Here is a 19172-nt window from a genome sequence, read left to right as displayed (position 1 = left end):
AACAAAGTCCCCGGCAACGGCGCCAAAAAATGTTGTCGCGCGGATTGGCACGACAACGCTCAGACCGGGGGCTGTCACTCTGATCCCCGATCCCTCCGTTTAAGCCTGTCTCCCGCGGCTAAGGGGGGTAGTCCCTGTGAGATGATGAGGACCAACTGCCAAACAGTCGGGTGGGAGACACGAGACACGATCAAGATAAGCACTAAAATGATTTAATTAATTGAGCAGACCAGTGCCTTAAGAGATTGGTGTAGAAACGATTACGTGTTAAATGATATAAAAATATGAATCGTGAACAGCAATCATTTGTCATCAGCTAAATCACAATGCTCTTAGAATGACCAAAACGATATCCAGCAACTGAAAATTTTGAAAAGATGAATGCCTTAAAACACCACGAGAATCGTAAATCATTAACTAGATATCAATTTCGCATCTCGACTTGAAAATTTAGATCTCAGCATAAAGATACGACAATTCCCGAAAATGACTGGATCTGACGAAGAGAATTTTCCAATTTTTTTTTTTTTTTTTTAATAAAAAAAACTAAAAATAAAAATCTAAAAAGTTAATCTAAAACTAAACTATAAATAAAAATTTAGACTAAACCAAAATAAAAATAAATCCCTTTTTTTTTATTTTATATCTAAATCTAAATCTAAAAAATTCTAAACTAAAACATTCAAATGAAAGCCTAAATCTAAAATCTATTTTAAATCAAAAAACTATAAAAAAATTTAAATCTAAACCTAATCTATATAAAAATAAAAAAATAAAAAAAATGAAAGTCTAAATACGATTTTCAAATTTTGCTTATTAAATAAAATCTAAAATTTTAAAGCTTAATCTAAAATCTAAATCTAAAAGGTATATACATAAACATTAATTAAAATATAAAACAAAATTTAGAATCTACAGAAATAAACTAAAGTCTAAAAATTTAAAATCGATACCATACTTAAATCTAGAAACTAATTTAAATATAAAACAGAACTAAATCTAAACCTAATCAAAACGATATGCATATCAAAAAAAAAAAGAGAGCGGAACCTATGTCTGGAACTCGACGGCGGCAGGGAAAGAAACTGAACCAGTTCACCTGAAAGTTTGCGAATGGAAAGGTAAAAGGTAATAGATCATAGCCAACACAGAAGGTACCGTAACCCTTGCTCAGTATAAACGAAAAACTGACCGAACGCGTGAAAGGAGAGACGCAAATCGTTTGTTGCGGGTGCCGATTTGAGATAGGTTCATGGTCTGCAGCTCCAAAACGTGCTTATCATACCCTTGCTGAATCCATATTAAAGCACAATGATGATGCCAGAAAACGCACGAGAGTCAACTGATCACCGGAGCTTGGAGGCTGGCGTAATGAAAACTCATTTTCCTTGCTCACGGATGCACTTCGACGGACAGGCATACAGATTTATAGCTTCCAAAGTTACTCATTACAACACACAGGATGTCTGCTGGCATTTGCTGAGTAATTGGACTGTTTCATGTGAGACTTTGCCTGATGCATACATGTGATGGCCTGGCTTTGTTACGCCTATCAAACTTTCTCAAGGGTATTGCACAACGACTGTGTCTCGCCAACTGATTGCAAAACGATGCAGCTAGTGATGGAATAGGAGGGAGCAGCGAAACTGTGTCATGTGCCCTCAGATCGATATTTGGTGTTTGCTTCTGCCACCTGAAATCACCCCAAAAAATAGTATGTACATAAAAACAAATTCAAAACCCTAAGTAAACCTGATCTAAGCAAAACTAAAATTGAAACCCTAGATCATAAAAAATTGAAACCCTAAAACAGCTGATTAATGTACAAATTTGGCCCCTTAACAGCCAGATTTCAGCAGTAAGCACAGAAATACTTTAAAGAAAAGAAATTTCAGATTGTCACTGTGAAAAACTTCAGAAAATATCTCATGCAAATTAAAAAATAAACTGAATGATAAACCCAGGATCAAATCCAACTGGGCTCAGTAGAAAATGCTTGCGGGAGTTGGCTGGTTCAGCCGAGAACTTCCCCGAACGGCCACAAAATTTCCTTCAATGATGTTTTCTGCACAGCTCAAAACAACTGTCAATAAAGAGGGCAAAAATGCTGCTAGATCTCAGGAAGTAATGGAGATACCTGCCATTACTTCAGAAACTCTAACAGCACCCAAACCCCAGCAAGTGAACAAAATACCTGTGCTCACAATGTTCTACAAAAAGCTATTATTAACGTCTGAAAATAACATATGCAGAAAATGAAACAATCTCACAGCATTTTAAGAGAGTAACACCAGCAAGATATGGACCCCAAAGTCTTCTTTTATTAACCAGAAACAGATTTACAAGAGAGCTTCTTCAGTATCTGACTCACAGATCCAATGAATCTGAAATGACTACTTAAGACCCTATATAAAGGAAATGATCCCAACGGCTAGTTCGAATGATCCATGTAGAAATGATCTCGACCGTTGATGAGGATCAAGACATCTCTTGATCTCATCCGTCGATTTATTCACTTAAAATATTATTTTATTTTATTTTTTAAATTTTTAAATTTTTAAATTTTTTATTATTTATTATTTTATTTTATTTTTAAAATTTTAAAATTTTAAAATTTTTTATTATTTTTTATTTATTTCATTTTTTAATTTTTATTTATTTTATTATTTTATTATTTTTATTCATTTTTTAATTTCTTAATTTATTTTAAAATGGATCATCGAACTAAGCCTTCGGAAACATCACCTAGGACCTAGGACTTAGGACTCACGAGGGGATTTAAAACATTTTCAACCCTCAAGACACATTTCATGATGACTTTTTACAATTTACATCTCAAGGGGACAAACCCACTTAATACAGACCCTCACAAAACACCCAGTTCTGCGACACAACTATAATCTAGCAGATCAACACACTAGGATTCTCCTAAAGTTCTAATGACAAAATCCATCCTGGCTTTGGGGTCAGGTTTGAAGGAAAACTCTGTCGATCCATGGATCGGTGAGACGAAAAACCTTCCGGGACGTAGATTACCACTAGAAAGCTAGGTCCACCTAGGCAATACACATACACGACTCATGTCTGCTAAGATTATTTACAATTCATACATGCAGACTGGGTTTACAATCAAAATGATCAAGCTGCTGATGACTGCAGGATGGTACGGAAACACTGATCAGGTGCTGCCCCTTTTTGCAAAGAAAAGGGGGGTGTACTGCATGGGTAGTTGCCCAGTAGTGGTCAACATCTTGGGGACAGGGTCTACCCCCCTTAGCCGCGGGAGACAGGCTTAAACGGAGGGATCGGGGATCAGAGTGACAGCCCCCGGTCTGAGCGTTGTCGTGCCAATTCGCGCGACAACAGAGCCTTCACAAATTGATTGACTTCAATTTCGGTGGTTGAGGGAGACACATCTTTAGGAGGATTGGAGACTTTCTTCCTTGGCTTCACCATTTGTGTTCTAATGATCAACCTTCAAGCTGTTAGGCTTTGAGTGAAGGTACTAGATCTGGATACCAGTTGTTGGAAATACTGAGAGGGGGGTGAATCCGTATTTATTTTCAATTGTTACTTTTACCAGTTAGATCATTTATATTTAGAACACAAAACGAACAATAAGAATAAATGATTTTATTAATTTCTTTTTCACAATAAATAAAGTACAATGTATATATGTTAAAATTGAAAACTAGGGCCAAACTCCATGTGGGTCATATTATTAATGGAAGCTGATATTTTTCTTGGATCCCTCTCATTGAGAGGTGTACGATTGATCTAAAGATCATCCAATTCCGTTAAGTATTCATGGAGATATGAATTTATTTGTGTTATGGGACAATTCGTCAAGGTCGGCCAACAACCAAATAAACCCCACTTGTGCTCAACATTTTATTATAAATATAGGTGGCCTTCAAGTCATTTCAACACACTTGGGATCTCTTCCTCTCTACTTGTCTTTGGGTTTTAGTAGGAGGAGAGATCCTAAGGGATATCGCTGCCCTAATCCAGAGGGTAGAAGTCGGAACTGCCGGAACAACCAGAATTGCCGGGAACTGTTGGAATTGCTGGGAAAGTTGATGCAGAGGGCAAAAGCCAGAACTGCCGGGAATATCCGGAATTGCCAGAACTGCCGGAACAGCCGGGAAAGTTGACGCAGAGGGCAGAAGCTGGAACAACCGGAACTGCCGGGAATAGTCGGAACTGTCGGGAATAGCAGGAACTGCCGGGAACTGTTGGAACTGCCGGAAAAGCTGACGAAAAGGGCAAAAGCCATAACAGTCGGAACTGTCGAGCACTGCCGGAACAACCGAAATTGCCGGGAACTGTAGGAACTGCCGGGAAAGCTGACACAGAGGGCAGAAGTCGGAATTGCTTGGAATAGCCGGAACTGCTGGAACAGTGGGGAAAGCCGACACAGAGGGCAAAAGCCGGAACTGCCGGGAAAGTTGACGCAGAGGGCAGAAGCCAGAACAACCGGGAAAGCTGACGCAGAGGGCAGAAGCAAGAACTGTCGGGAACTGCCGAAACAGCTGGGAAAGCTGATGTAGAGGGTAGAAGCAGAAACTGCAAGAACTGTTGGGAACTGCCGAAACTGCCGAGAACAACCGGAACTGCCGAAACAGCCGGGAACTGCCTGAACAGCGGGAGCATTTGTCTCCGAAGGAGAGTAGCGTGCAATGGACAACTAACTAACATTGGGATAATTGTATGGTACTTACAGCAAATACACTAAGTATGCAACGTTACAGCTAGCATGCAAGGGACATCTAGCATGCAACAACAAACATGTTGAGGACAACAAGCATGCTAAGGACAACAAGCAAACAAGGGACAACAAGCAAGCAAGGTGCAACCTACACATAGGTCAGTATGGCAACATGGTGCAACGATGGCACATAATGCAGTACAGTGATGGGTACAGTCATGATTAATGAAGCATGATGAGATGCAACATAGTGATGATGGGTGTAGCATGGTGTAGCGCGGTGAGGTGCAACATGATGATGAAATGCAACACAATGATAGGTGAAGGAGTCACCTTGGAGAATCAATTGAAGCCGCATGTCTTCAACTGATCTCATGTATCATCTTCTTAGAGATGATCTATGTTCTTATCTAGATAAGTCAAAGTGTTGACTTTTGTTGTTAACGTACTATCTCTCTCTCTCTGCTGAACTATTGAAGAACATATTAGAAGAATTGATCAAGGGTTTCCCCACATTGGGGTTTGTCCCTGGCTAGTGCCACATCTTGTGTCCTCTTGTCTTCTGCAATTTATGTTTATGTTCTATTTGCAGTTTACTTTAATGTTGATGTGATTGCTAATCTGGAAAAGATATTGAGCTAACTGTGAAAATTGAAATAAATTGCTCTAAGCATAGAACTTACCTAAAATTAACAATATAGGGCACCAACCCTAGATGAAGGCACTGCTCTTCAATCTCCCAGGCTCCAACTGTGAAAATTCTATTGCTGCAGTAACTGATTTACTTTTCCTACTTATTCCACCATAAGTTATTCATGAAATCACTTCAGTAAACATTGAAATAAATATTGTTGCAGATATCACACCGTAATACAAAAACAGACATATGCACAAGAATCAACACATTGACACAGATATTTTGGACTAATGTCCCCAGAAAAATCCAATGTAGGAAAACCGGTGTAGCAAGGGAGGATTTTATTATTCAACAATTTCTAGTACAACAGGGTGCCAAACTGTCTTACCCATAGATAGATAAATTCTTCAGCAGTTCTTCTGAACCCAGCGTCAGCGCTGCTGACCTCTGCGTGGCTCCCTCTAGCCCTGCGTCTGTCTAATATCATATTTTAAATATTATTGTTCAAATATAGTCGTTACTTGAAATTATGTCTCTACATTGCTCTCTATCTAAACCTTTGCCATGGTTTGCCTCTTCATCTAGTCCTGATGATGAACCACAGTTGTTGGTTCGAAACGTGTCGCCAAAAATTTCTCTTGTGTGATTTCTACTAAAAGACTTTGCTTAATTCATTATGGATCACAGAAGCCTGAATATAGAAATTACTACCCTATATGAAAGGGCCACTGCTATTAAAGTATTATAGTTGTCAATAAGTTATCATATATACCACTATCTCTAAATCTCTGGAATAAGGTCTCGCAGGGGACAAAGTCAAAAGCTTTTTGAAAGTCCACATAACATTAATAAAGTTTCGAAGAGCAATGTCATGCCTCCTTAATACTGGGCTAAAGCACAAGGATATGGCCTATGGTCTTTGTAGCATAAAGTTTAGAGAATGTGTGGCCTACCATGATTGTCTTGTAGTTGTTGGCACCCATTCTACAACCTGATTTGTGAATCAGGTGGATAATGTGATGTGACCAAGACTTTGGAAATCTCTCACAGACTACATGGTTGTACAAGTTGGATAGGTGGTTATCCCTGGCATGATGACCCTGCTTGAAAATCTCTGGTTGGAACCCTTCCTCATCAACTGCTTTACCTGTATTCATCATCTAAACAATCTCTCAAATATCTTGATTGGAGAATGAATGGAGAGTGGGGGGAGGGTGGTTGGTTGGGTAATGTGGATGATGGATTGTATGGAAACATAATATAGGGAGGAAGTATGGGTAAACATGGATTGAGGGTCAGGAGGGAGAGGAGAGTAATGAGGGAAGTGTTGATTTTCTAAGTGCAATATAGAATAGCACAATATTTATGAAACACTGATAATTACTTTTGATGTAGATCTTCTTTTAAAGTATTCCAATATATCATTCAAGAATTATACTTCAGAAATTCAACCATACAAGAACAATAGAATAATAGAGATCACAATGCATAAGAGAAAACAAGATTTACCTTGGGAAAACCCACCAGGGGGAAAAACCCAACAACCTTCCAATAAAGAAATTCTTTTGCTCAACAAGAGACACACCTAGACCTATGGTCAAACCTGATCTTCCCCTCCAAGTCAAGCATCCCAATCTAATCTAGAAATTCGCTCTACCTGATCTGACGCAGAAATTTCGGCCCTCCTGCAATTGCCAATTACCGCAAATTTTCGGCCCTTGCAAGAGGCAGTACTTAGGGCACAATAAGGCAACTTCTAATAACACTCAGACCTGTACTTAAGTCGCCCAATAAACTGTCCCAAACCTAGACCTTCCTCCACTAGCGAGACATCAATCATTGAAGAACACAAAAACATACCTCAACTAGCAGACTTCTTCTACTTCTCTATGTTGAAAAATCTAGGACATCAAGTATTAAGTGATTTCTCTTCAATTAGGAACTGCTTGTGAGTGCTTTTTACTTCTTTAGATTAGGATCTTCTTTTACTTAGGTTATTAGTGTTCTTCTTCATCAAACAACTACCAATTCATGAACATAAATAGAAAAGAGACATAGAATGTAGGCTATCAGCCAGGGCCAAAACCTCTCACTCTTTGGGAGGAAAACCCACACAAATTCTTCTTATAGAGATTCCAATTGACGAATACCAAAACCAAGACCCTTGACCAATTTGCCACCCCAAGACCAAGACACAAGTTCTCTTGACAATCAGTATTCTTCCTTCAGAGATTCTTCGATCAAGTCATCCATGTTTGTTCTTCCTCTCATTGTGTTAGCATACTAGGATCCATGTCACTGTGTTTTGCACCGAGATCATTATCTCACCTCTGTCATGGCACCGAGATCCTCTTGTTGTCGCACAGAGTGTCTAGACACCACGACAATGCTCAGACAGGGGGATGTCACCCTGATCCCCGATCTCTCCGTTTAAGCCGTCTCCCTATAGCAGGCTAAGGGTGGTAGACCCTATGGGATAAAAGAGAACCAATTGTGAATCAGCCAGTTCAGGAGACACAACGAAGCAATCGAATATTTGATTAAGGCTTAGCGAGACTTAGAATTTGTTTAAAAATAATTAATACCAGTGCCTTATGGAGTTAATGATCTCGCACCAAGTAATTGGTTTGCTGTTGCTGCTTAGGAAACAGAGATATAAAACCTCTTCAACAATCGCTTGAAAATATTTGCAAAGTATCTAGCATGTAATGAACATTAAATGATTCAAGTAATGATGATCAGATGCACAATGCCTTAGCAATTAAATTTCAATAAATATAGATACATTAATCAGCCACGGAAGTTAAAAGCTAACAACCTAGAATTTAAAATGATTTATGCTTGAAATTCCAAATCTAGGAAATTTATCACTTTCCAATAGTTAAACTCCAGATAGAAATTTGAGCACATTTAACTATAGAAAATTGACAAATATTAATACCATAAAAATTCTCCTTTAAATATAAATCAAAATCATAAAGAAAAATGACTAAATTATAAAACTAAATAAAAACCTAAAAAAACCGCATTATGCTTTTGGGATTTTTAAATTTTTTTAATTGTTATATATATTTTTTAGATTTTTTAAATACAAAACTGAAACCAGTAAACTAAAAAAAACAACTCAAAATAAAAGAAAAATTCAAAAACAAAACCGAATTTTTTATGTTAAAACTAGTAAATAATACATAAAACAAAATCGAAATCTAAACGAAAATAGAAAGTCGAAAATTTTAATATAGCCTAACCTAAAACCAAAAAAAAAATAAATATCTAAACTAAAATTTATTAGAGTGAAACTTAAAGTGAATAATTAAATATACTATTATACACACCCTAGCCTAAAACTAAAACAGACGCATAAAAATAGAAATAAACAACATACCTATGCTAACCCTACGTATGCATAAAAATTAAAACGAAATGAAATTTTGTAATTTCTTGGTGTGTGTATTGTATTCAGGTGATCGACGGGAGGAGGGCAGCGAGCGCAGCTTTGACGAGTTTGTAGTGAAAAGAGCAGGGTAGCGGTAGCAAGGAGAAGGACACATCGTTGGGAGAGAAAGATTCAGGTGTATTGCAGGTGAAAAGAAAAGCACAGTGTAAAAATCTTTGTTTTCCCACCCCGGTTTTCAGTTTCTCCTTATTTCTCCCATGTAGTTAAATGCCTTTTCCTATAACCATACATTCAACAAGCTGGAAAAAATAAATATTGCTGAAAACACAAATTCTGGAAATTTTCCAGAATGCTGGAAATTTTCCAGAATGCTGGAAATTGCAGAATTAAAAATCAACAATAATAAACAGCCATTAAAACACATTTAAACACTGAGATTTTTGGTCAACTTGACCCTGGAAAAACCCCCTACAACTCTTGGGGAAAACCAGTTCGAGAGCTCTTCTTTATTTCTAAAAATGCCTTTTTCACAGTGAGAAATATTCAGCAAAAAAAATCAGCAAGCAAATTTACAACTTATCTCTTTTCCCATGCCTCACAACAAACTGGAAATTACAGCAAATAGGACAACAATAAATGCTGTACGGCCTCCTCGATTTTCGTGACCACTTTCAACATTAAATGCTACTGTACGGCCAACATTAAATGCACTGTATAGACTGCAATAAATGCATTGTACGACCTGCAATAAATGCGCCGTACGACCCTCATTTTGCATGCAGAAAAATTAGCAAACTGCTCCTCGATTTTTGTGCAAACCACTCCTCGAAAATCGTGCCAAAATCTGCCTTTCACTGTGTGCTGAACCAGCTGTACAAATCTGCTCAACTGCTGCCTTGGAATGTGTGCCAAGCTGCTGTCTCCTTCTCCTCCCTGCTCAGAAATCTCTCTTGCTCTCTTGCTCTCCTTCTCCCAATCTGCTCATGAAAGAATGAATGACCTTTTCCTCATTTTCCTCCTTTAATCTAACCCCAAGTGACTTTTGGGTGATCCAAGTGACTTTTGGGTGATCCCTAAATCCAATGGCTGAAATAGATTGAGATCTAAGGCTGAGATTAAATGCTCATTTAAATCTCACTTTTTATTTTTTAATTCACCCCACTTTAATAAAGACCCACTTAGTCATTTATTTCCAAAGTCACTTTTCCTTTCTAATTTTTCATTGACTTTATAAAAGTCACTTTAAAATTAGACTTAATAACTTTATTACTTAAAGTCACTTTTAAATTAGATTTAACTTTATAAAAATTATAAAGTTACTTTAGGAGAAAAATTAAATTCTTTTGGACACTTTTTCCTAGGCCAAAGATCAAAGCCTTAAGGAACCACTTGTCCTCCGGTACCAAATTTCAACACAGAGGAGTCAAAAATGCGTTTGGAGGCAGCATAGGGAGCTACGATGGGGAATGGGATTGCATGGAGAGAAAATTGCATGGGAGAGAAAAGGAATTGCTTGGGCGTGGAGAAGATGGGTTCGATGATGGAGATTAGGGAATAAGGGCCATAGCTTGGCAGAGGATATGTAGAAGTAAGGGAAAACGCAGAGGTAAGGGAAAAAACTGAGATGGGAAGAGCTGCGTAGAAGGGTTTTATGGGTTATGGAGGGCTGCAAACAGATGGGAGTATGGCAACGTTCTGAGATCACACTTTTGCAGATTGAGGCCAACGTGGGCAACATATTGCAATGTTGGGTATGGCAGCCAAATAAGAAATAGGGATTCTATGGGTGCAGCGAGAGCTTAACACAGTATGTAAAAAAAATTCGAAATTTTTTCCTGCAACACAATGAAACCCCGAGCAACAGAACTGTACACCCACAAAAAACTGGTTCTGAGGCCAGATCTTACCCTCCAGGTCCTAGATCTAGCTTTGAGATTGAATCTCACCTTCAGATCTGCAACCTACAATGATAAAAATTCCCCAGAAACAATATATGTAAGGACAAAACTAAAAACCCTAAAAACCAGCTAAATAATTACAATATCCACAAGTTAAAGGCTCTAAGCAGCCAGATTTGTCATTATCTCACACATTTTTTTTAAAATTTTGAATTTAAGATGATGAGGTGCTTCAGAAAACCCTCCATGCATCCACAACAAAAGTTCTAATGATAAGCTCGAGATCAAAACCAGCTGGGCTCTTTAGAAAATGCTATCCGGGAGTTGGCTAGTCCAACTGAAGACTTCCCGAACACCCGATGATCTCAAAATCAAGGATTTCCTGCACAACTTAATTCAACCATTAAGATAGAGAGAGAAAACGACAATAGTATTCATATCTAATGGAGATATCTGCCATTATATTCAGAAATTAAACTATCATTCAAACCCCAGTGACCAAACAAGATATCTATGCTTAAAATCACTCTTCAATAAGCTAACATCAATCGGTGAAAGTAATTCTATGCAAGAAAATAAAACATCTTACAACATTTTCTCGAAGAGTAACACCAGCAGAGATTAACCCCAAAGTCTTTCTTTATTTGAACATGAAAAACGATTACAAGAGAGCTTTCCTTAGCACACAACTCAAAGATCAAATCCTCTCAATTGACAACTGACCTCCTATTTAAAGAAAAATTTCCCAACGGCTAGTTTGAGTGATCCTTGTCAAAGTGATTTCGACCGTCGATGAAGATCAAAATTTCTTTTAATCTCATCCGTCGAAATTTTAAATATTGAGGAAATTTCGAATTTTTCAATTAAATATATTTAATAAATTCAAAAAATTAAAATTTTGCATTTATTTCCTCAAAACTTTGACTTTTACTTAACCCCAGGGACCTAAGACATAAAATTTAACAAAATAATCAAATAATCTTAGTCCCTGGACCAGTTAAGATTTAATTTTTTTAAAGGATCCACGAATTTTACCTTTGGAAAATTTAAATTTAACTAGGACCTAGGACCTATGAGGGGATAAATTATTTTTCTAACCCTCAAGACATTTTACATCATGATTTTTACATTTTTACATCTCAAGGGGGAAAACCCATTTGATATAGACCCTCACAGACTACCCAGTTCTACGACACAAATATAATCTAGCAGATCAAGCAATTTGTAATAATATAACCTAACCAAATAGTTAGGATTATTTCCAAATCACTTTTACATAGATTTGATCTAGCACACTAGGACTTCCCTAAGATTCTAATGACAAAATCCATTCCGGCTTTGGGGTTAGGCTGAAGGAAAACTTTGCCGATCATGGATCGGTGAGACAAAAAACCTTTGCGGAATGTAGATCATCACTAGAAAATTAGGCTTACCTAGGCAATTACATACATGACAGAGATCTGCTGAGATTATTTACAATTTACACATGCAGATTGGGTTTACAATATAACATGATTAGGCTGATGATGATAGTCGAATGGCACGGACACGATGATCAAGCGCTACCCTTTGCGAAAAAAGGGAGTGTACTGCTATGGGTCGTTGACACGTAGTGGTTAACATTTGGCTCTACTTGGGGACACGTTGCTGCGTTGTAGGAATGTGAGAATCCAGAATTTGCATCCATGCAACACACAACAAAACATAAGTAGCATCCATCCAAAAATCATCATAGAACATTAAGCACATGAAAGATATAAGCTCTTCATTTATTAACTATTTAGTAACATGAAAAGTAAATCTAATCCTAAAACAGAAATGAAATGCTGAAAAGACAAGGAGTAGGGTTAGAAATACAGAGGATGCCCCATGGCATCAGATGCGTTCAATATAGTGTATACTGAGCATTTGCTTGCTTTCAGGCAAATCTGTCAGTTGCTTCTCAGATGTGCCATGTCCAATTTTGCATATGGTAGGACTTTTTCCTACCCGAAATCAAGCTTCTTACGGTCATCTGATGCATCAAATCGCTTTCTTGCTCTCTTTCTCTTGCGTTTTTTCTTTGTGGCAGGCTGTATCACTGATAATGTGGAACGTTTTGCTTCAAAACTCTCAGATGAAGTATGTAAGATATGCGTGACATGTCTTTCTTTGTTTTGCATATGATCTTTATCGTTTTTTGTTTTATTCGGGTCACCTTCAATTAACCATTTTTCAATGGAACCAATGACCTCCTCATAATAAGATGGAGCTTGTTGCAGCAGATAAGGAGGCTTCTGATCTATTGACATCTCCTTGTTTCTTTCATCCTCTGACTGATGCTGAAATTTCTGTACCTGTATTGTTATGGCATCCATCTGGTTAGAGTGTTCAACCTTCATAGCATTGATTTCCCTGGCATGGTCTTCCTCCATGCTCAATAAATTATTTTGAAGACATATCTGACTAGCTTCCATATCTTTTATTACTTTGTCATTCTTTGCTTTTATGGTCATCAAGCAATGTTGCATAGAGTTTATCTCTTTCTTATGATTTGCTTGCATGGTAGCCAACTGATTATTATAATCGAATGTCATGATGGTCATCTCTTCATCCATAGTTAATAACTTGTTTTGCATAGAATTAATTTCCCTATCATGATTATCTTTCATGGTTTCAACCTCCTTATCTCGCTTTTCCAGGTGGGTGTTTAAAGTTCTCATATCATTGACGTAATCAGTTACAAATTTTTCTTGATTAATCTCCATATTTTTTACCAGCCGCATTAATTCCTCTATAATTTGCTTTTGATTTTCCCTTTCATTGTCGACATTGATTTGACAATTTGTCCCTGCTTTTCCACTATCATGGATTTGATCTGTAATGGTGCAAGTGGATGGCACATTCTGATATGGAGAATTGTCTTGAAATCTTTCATCGACGGCTGGACCCTTCACAGGATCATTTTCATTCTGTTGCATAATTTTAGGGGTACAAGGCGAGGTATCTTGATAAACATATCTATCTTTAAAAGCATGAATGATGTCTTGTAAATAAGTGAAAGAATCTTCAGAACAATTATTAAACCAATTCAAAGCATCACCCTCTGAAGAAAAGGCAAATAAACGCATTTTGACATCTTCATGATCATATTGGGGAGAACTACAATATATGAGCATTATATGAGAAAACTTGCATAGATGCTTTCTAACAGCGAATGAATCACCTCCCGAGAACAAAGACAATTTATGAATGGCCACTTCCAGAATATCATGGAGAACATTAGTAAAATGACACAGGGTAAATGAATAGTCCATAATGAATAATGAGGGACCAAACGGATGATAGAGAGAGACCTCTGCTCAAGAAATTCAAGGGATGAAAGAAGTGGAGTCGCCACTTGAACATGAATCTAACTCTAGGATCCAAAAGACAACAACAATTAGATATAAGGGAGGGCTTCTTGTCTGAGAAAAAATAAATGAAAAGAAATGGAGTCGCCACCCAAACAAGAAACGAACCGAGAGGTGCTAAATGTGCAGATGAAACGATTAACAAGATGACGAAAGCTAGGGCGATGAAGAGATCAAGTGACGCTAGGAAATGTTGGCCGTTTGACAGGCTAATGAATGGCAGAAAAGATGAGATGATTGAAAAGATTAATGTCGTGAGGACCAAGGATAGAAAAACTCTATCCGCGGCAGCGACGCCAAAAAATGTTAACTTTGCTGGCTCGAATGAGAGATGAGAAAGATGAAAGATGAATGTCGTAAAAGCATCGAGAATCAAATGTTCTCGGATAAGTTATTTTTCTAACCCTCAAGACATTTTACATCATGATTTTTACATTTTTACATCTCAAGGGGGAAAACCCATTTGATATAGACCCTCACAGAGTACCTAGTTCTGCAACATAAGTATAATTTAGCAGATCAAGCAATTTGTAATAAAATTACCTAACCAAATAGTTAGGATTATTCCCAAATCACTTTTACATAGACTCGATCTAGCACACTAGGACTCCCCTAAGATTCTAATGACGAAATCCATTCCGGCTTTGGGGTTAGGCTAAAGGAAAGCTTTGCCGATCATGGATTGGTGGGACAAAAAACCTTCCAGAATGTAGATCATCACTAAAATTAGGCTTACTTAGGCAATTACATACATGACACAGATAATCTATTATTTACAATTTACACATGCAGATTGGGTTTACAATATAACATGATTACGCTGATGATGATAGTCGAATGGCATGGACACGACGATCAAGTGCTACCCTTTTGTGAAAAAAGGGAGTGTACTGCTATGGGTCGTTGACACGTAGTGGTCAACACCTCTCACTATAGTATCCTTGAGACCTCATCACTGTCATGTCACCAAGTTGCATTGTGGCCCTCTTTCTGTGGTAGCACTGAGATCATCTCCTATCCAAGATGCTTCTTGTGGTGGTACTGAAGTCGAGATAGCACCGAAACTGTGTCTTTACTTATCTGTAATGACACCAAAATAGAGAGACCTTTCTGTGATAATACCGAACCTTGTCATCTAAAATAGAACTGAACCATACTATGACATGTGACCGAAACTGTGTCTAATGTCTCTATTGCAATCTGCATTGTGATTTCTGCAATTAGATCGAGATTCTTTGTACCCTTATCTAAGCTTCTTTCTTGAAATGACATCCAAACTTGTCACTATAATTTCTCGTCAAATTTCAAAGTTGATCGAACTTCTTGACTGTGGAATAGGCCGAGCTGCCTATTTATAGTAGTATGTCCATATATATTAGCCAACATGACCATATGAAGAGTTGTGTCTCCAATTTAGGTGAGCCGACATGAGTTCTATATTTCATCTTGAAGCCGACTTGAAGAAGGATAACTTGTGCTTGTCTTGGAGGGCTACTTGACAATGCTATTGACTTATATACATTTGTAACATGCCCAAGAAGGGTTCTTCATACATGACATTGACTCTTTGACTTTTATGACTAGATAACAAATCCTAAAGGCTCACAATGGGAGCCATCTAAAAATAAAATTCCTTGGTTATGAAACCCATGAGGCAAGCATTACAATAATATTTTTTTCTTCTTTACATCATTTACATAAAAATCACAATTACATGACATTATGAAGACTGAACCTAGTTACACTTTGCAACACTCCCTCTTAACTAGGGAGGTATTCATAATGGTACTTGGTCATTCTCAATCTGAAGAATTTCTCATAAGAAGAATCAGATTGGTAACCCATCTGTATAGCATCATATCAACCAACATTGTCACATAGCAAGGCCTTGACTAACAACTTTGTCTCTCCACGAGATTCGAGCACAATGCTAGTGAGACTAATCATTTATTGACACCCTCACCATTGTCTCTCCTGGAACATATCCCACTTGGTTTCTCAGGGTGTGTTCCACTAGGACTATTCTTATCTTGGATTCCTAGTCAAAGAATATTGGTCCTCTACGAATATTTTTTTGGATGCCCGAATTCATCCTCAAAGAGTATTGGATGCCAGATGCTTACCCAATCCTCCATTCTGTCTTCCCAAGTGAAGACAAGAATGATGTGTCTATCTCTCTCCTCATGGCCTTCACTAGGACTTATGGTTGTATCATCATCACAAAAAAAAAATGTATCATCATCACATGGAGCAAAGGAATTATTAGTTATCACCTAATTATGAAACACACAAGGCACCATTTTATTCCTATTTAACCTTGCACTCTGTTACCAATGTGAGAATTAATGGTATTGTACATAGCTCATAGCAAAACACATTGCCATAATATGGCAATAACAAGATAATCAACATGAGATATAGAATGCCCAATACACATGATCCCACAAAAGATTAAATTGCAGTATCCTAATAAGGGAGAACGTCCATTCTCAAATAGAAGCTCAATTCATAAGTGAGTTCTTCAATGTTGTACAAGCAAGTGTAAGGCTCTTTCATCCAAGTCTAACAGGGGAACACTATTTGGTCATTGAAGATTATTGTGTTTTCCTGAGTTATACAAATGCAGCACATATTAGATTGTAAGAATCGCCATAGTTTTCTCATGTTTTCTTTTTCATCACTCTAGAGTCCATTTCCATTCTAAGTTCTTAAGATTTCTGGGTTGAAGCTTTGTATGTAATGCACAGGAACAGTAAAAAATACTAGCGTATGAATAATATTAAACACTATAAATTTTGAAAATGGAGAAATACTGTGTATTTTACTACTAAGTGGTAAGCTATCGGAAATTGTTTTTTTCTCACTCATAAATCTCTTTGTAAACTATGAAAGATATATCTTTAAAAGGAATTCTAACAAACTTCATGGAAACATTGAAGAGACCTTGGACGATTTGTAGTATTTATCAATGGAACTGAGGAACTGGATAGGTATTATACAATTGAAATAGATGGGTGGACCTTCAGGGTTGACTTTTTCTTATTGGATTAAAATTTGTCTACCTTTGCAGTTTATTACTCACTTGGTTAATCAGCTTGCCCGGCATCAGTTTTTGCAAATTACATGCCAGTTGGAAAGGAAAACTATGAATGGAGCTTATGAATTATTGAGAGTTATTGAAGCAGAGCTACAAGGTTTTGTGCAGGCGACAACAGGACGTGTGGTGAGTAATGATATCATGTTTTTTACCATGTGATGATTTAGCCATGCTTCTTCAAGGTTGCATTTCTTTGTGTAAATTGAATATGGGCTAGTTTGTATAGAACTCATGTCTAGGTGGCTCTCAAAATTTGTCTAATTTTAGCTGCCTCAGTGTGAAGATGTATGAATGCACCATAGCAGCATATAACTTTTCAATTCAATTGCCACTGGAAATAAATTTCACTGGGAAAGAGAAGTGGCCTGGGTGCGTTAATTTTCATTTTTAACTGAAAATTCCAAGTTTTGAACTTTTAAAATTCAACATGTGATGCAACTCTACTTCGATGATTCTTGTAAAATTTTAAACCAGTTATACTGTTCTTTCCTTTGAGGTAAGCACAGGCACTGAATTGAGCACATGAGCAAGTTAGTTTATTATGGCAATTTTTTCTATAGAACACTCTTGTGGTATTGACTCCTGAAATTAAATTGCTTTCTCATTCAATGACAGAAAAGCTCCTAAATTATGGCATCACTGAAATTTCTGTTCCTATTTGGTTCATTGATGATTGAGGTGACTAGTATCATTTAGTGTTTTATGAATGAAGTTGTACATTGGGAGTATCGATTTTATTGTTATGGGAAATAGTTTGAAGTTAATCGCCAAAAGGCTTATTTAAATGTAGGTAGATTAGGGAGGTGAAAATCTTTAGAAGTGGAAAATGCAATTTTCTAATCAGTTCCTTTTTGTTGTATTGGATGTGGCTTTCCAGGAGCGGTGCTTATCATTGATTCAAGCTGGGTCTGAACCACATGAGCAAGGAGCAGTAGATGACCGTGACACATTGCTTCATCGAATAAGGGACCTTTTAAGCATTCATGCAAGTATGAGATCAGTTGTCTGCTGGTTTGATCATATAAAATGCCGACTTATTCTAGCAAATGTTTATTATTTAAATTTTATGTAATGTCCTAGGATATTTCATCTTTTGTTCATGAGTATACTTATCTGTTTGTTATGGTGCTGCATAGAACAATTTTGCATACTTATCTGTTTGTTATATGACCATTTGCCTTATTTTTCTGGTTGGAAGATAATCAAGGAGCATCACTGATGTACGTGTCAGCACCTGGCATTGTTCAGCAAATTAGTAGCCTGCAATCTGACTTGAAATCACTTCAATCTGATCTTGAGAACTCCCTGTCAGAGGATAAGCGCAAATGTATTAATGATATGTGAGTTATCGTTTGCGAGAATTTTTATGAGATATGTTCCTGCATCTGTTAGACAAGAAGGATGCCAAGCTGGGAAGCATTGTTATATGTTTATATTAGTATTTACGAAAGACAGTCTTTGATTGTAAAGTAAGTCACCGTTAAAATGAAATAAAAATGTTTACTGAATTTCCACATTGATAGATAAGGTAGCAGATGCTGTATAACAGTTAAGTTGACAGTCATATACCAGAGACTATCCTTATAAGCAATTGTTAGAAAATAATCGCTTGCTGACAACTGCAAGTCTTTCATCTTCTACCTGCTGAGGTTACTTTGTTCTTTATTAGTACCACCATTATTTGTGAGTTTACATTTATGTTGCAAAGTGTTCTCTAAAGTTGCAAGTTGTTCATCGTCTACCTCCTGGGCTTACTTCATTCCTTCTTAGTTTTGCCAAGTGTTCTTTAGAATTGCTAAACGCTTCAGTTCTTAGCATGGAGTAGCCTTCATTTTCCTCCTCACAGACTCAAAGAATTTTGCTGATATTTTTTGGCATGTTATCTCACTGATTGCTCAGATTTCCTGTGATTGTGCAAATTTTCTTCCTTCAACTTTTGTGTAACAGTCTTGTCACGCAGTTGTGGAATTTCTGCATGATAGGCAGCCAGACCAATGTGTCAAATTTTTCTACAATGATGCATAGTAGAAACCAATCTTCTGA

The 19172-nt window shown here is 37.2% G+C and overlaps 1 protein-coding gene across 5 annotated transcripts in view; it reads left to right on the top strand.

The window, feature by feature from the left end:
• LOC149154957 (AUGMIN subunit 3-like) overlaps positions 1 to 19172 on the top strand; it is a 690355-nt gene that overhangs the window by 322634 nt on the left and 348549 nt on the right. For 4 of the 5 annotated variants that reach the window (XM_089441744.1, XM_089441743.1, XM_089441742.1 and 1 more), the window contains 3 exons: positions 17103 to 17255; positions 18007 to 18118; positions 18328 to 18469. The exons of the other annotated variant lie outside the window; for it this stretch is intronic. In XM_089441744.1, the coding sequence (XP_089297870.1) occupies positions 17103 to 17255; positions 18007 to 18118; positions 18328 to 18469 (407 nt within the window). The remainder of the gene's footprint in view (positions 1 to 17102; positions 17256 to 18006; positions 18119 to 18327; positions 18470 to 19172) is intronic. 5 annotated transcript variants of the gene reach the window in all.

Source organism: Pinus tabuliformis, chromosome 9 (assembly GCF_031772625.1).
Source record: "Pinus tabuliformis cultivar Carrire ecotype Pingquan chromosome 9, CPIR1, whole genome shotgun sequence".
Classification (NCBI taxonomy): domain Eukaryota; kingdom Viridiplantae; phylum Streptophyta; class Pinopsida; order Pinales; family Pinaceae; genus Pinus; species Pinus tabuliformis.
This window is presented reverse-complemented; position numbering and strand designations above follow the sequence as displayed.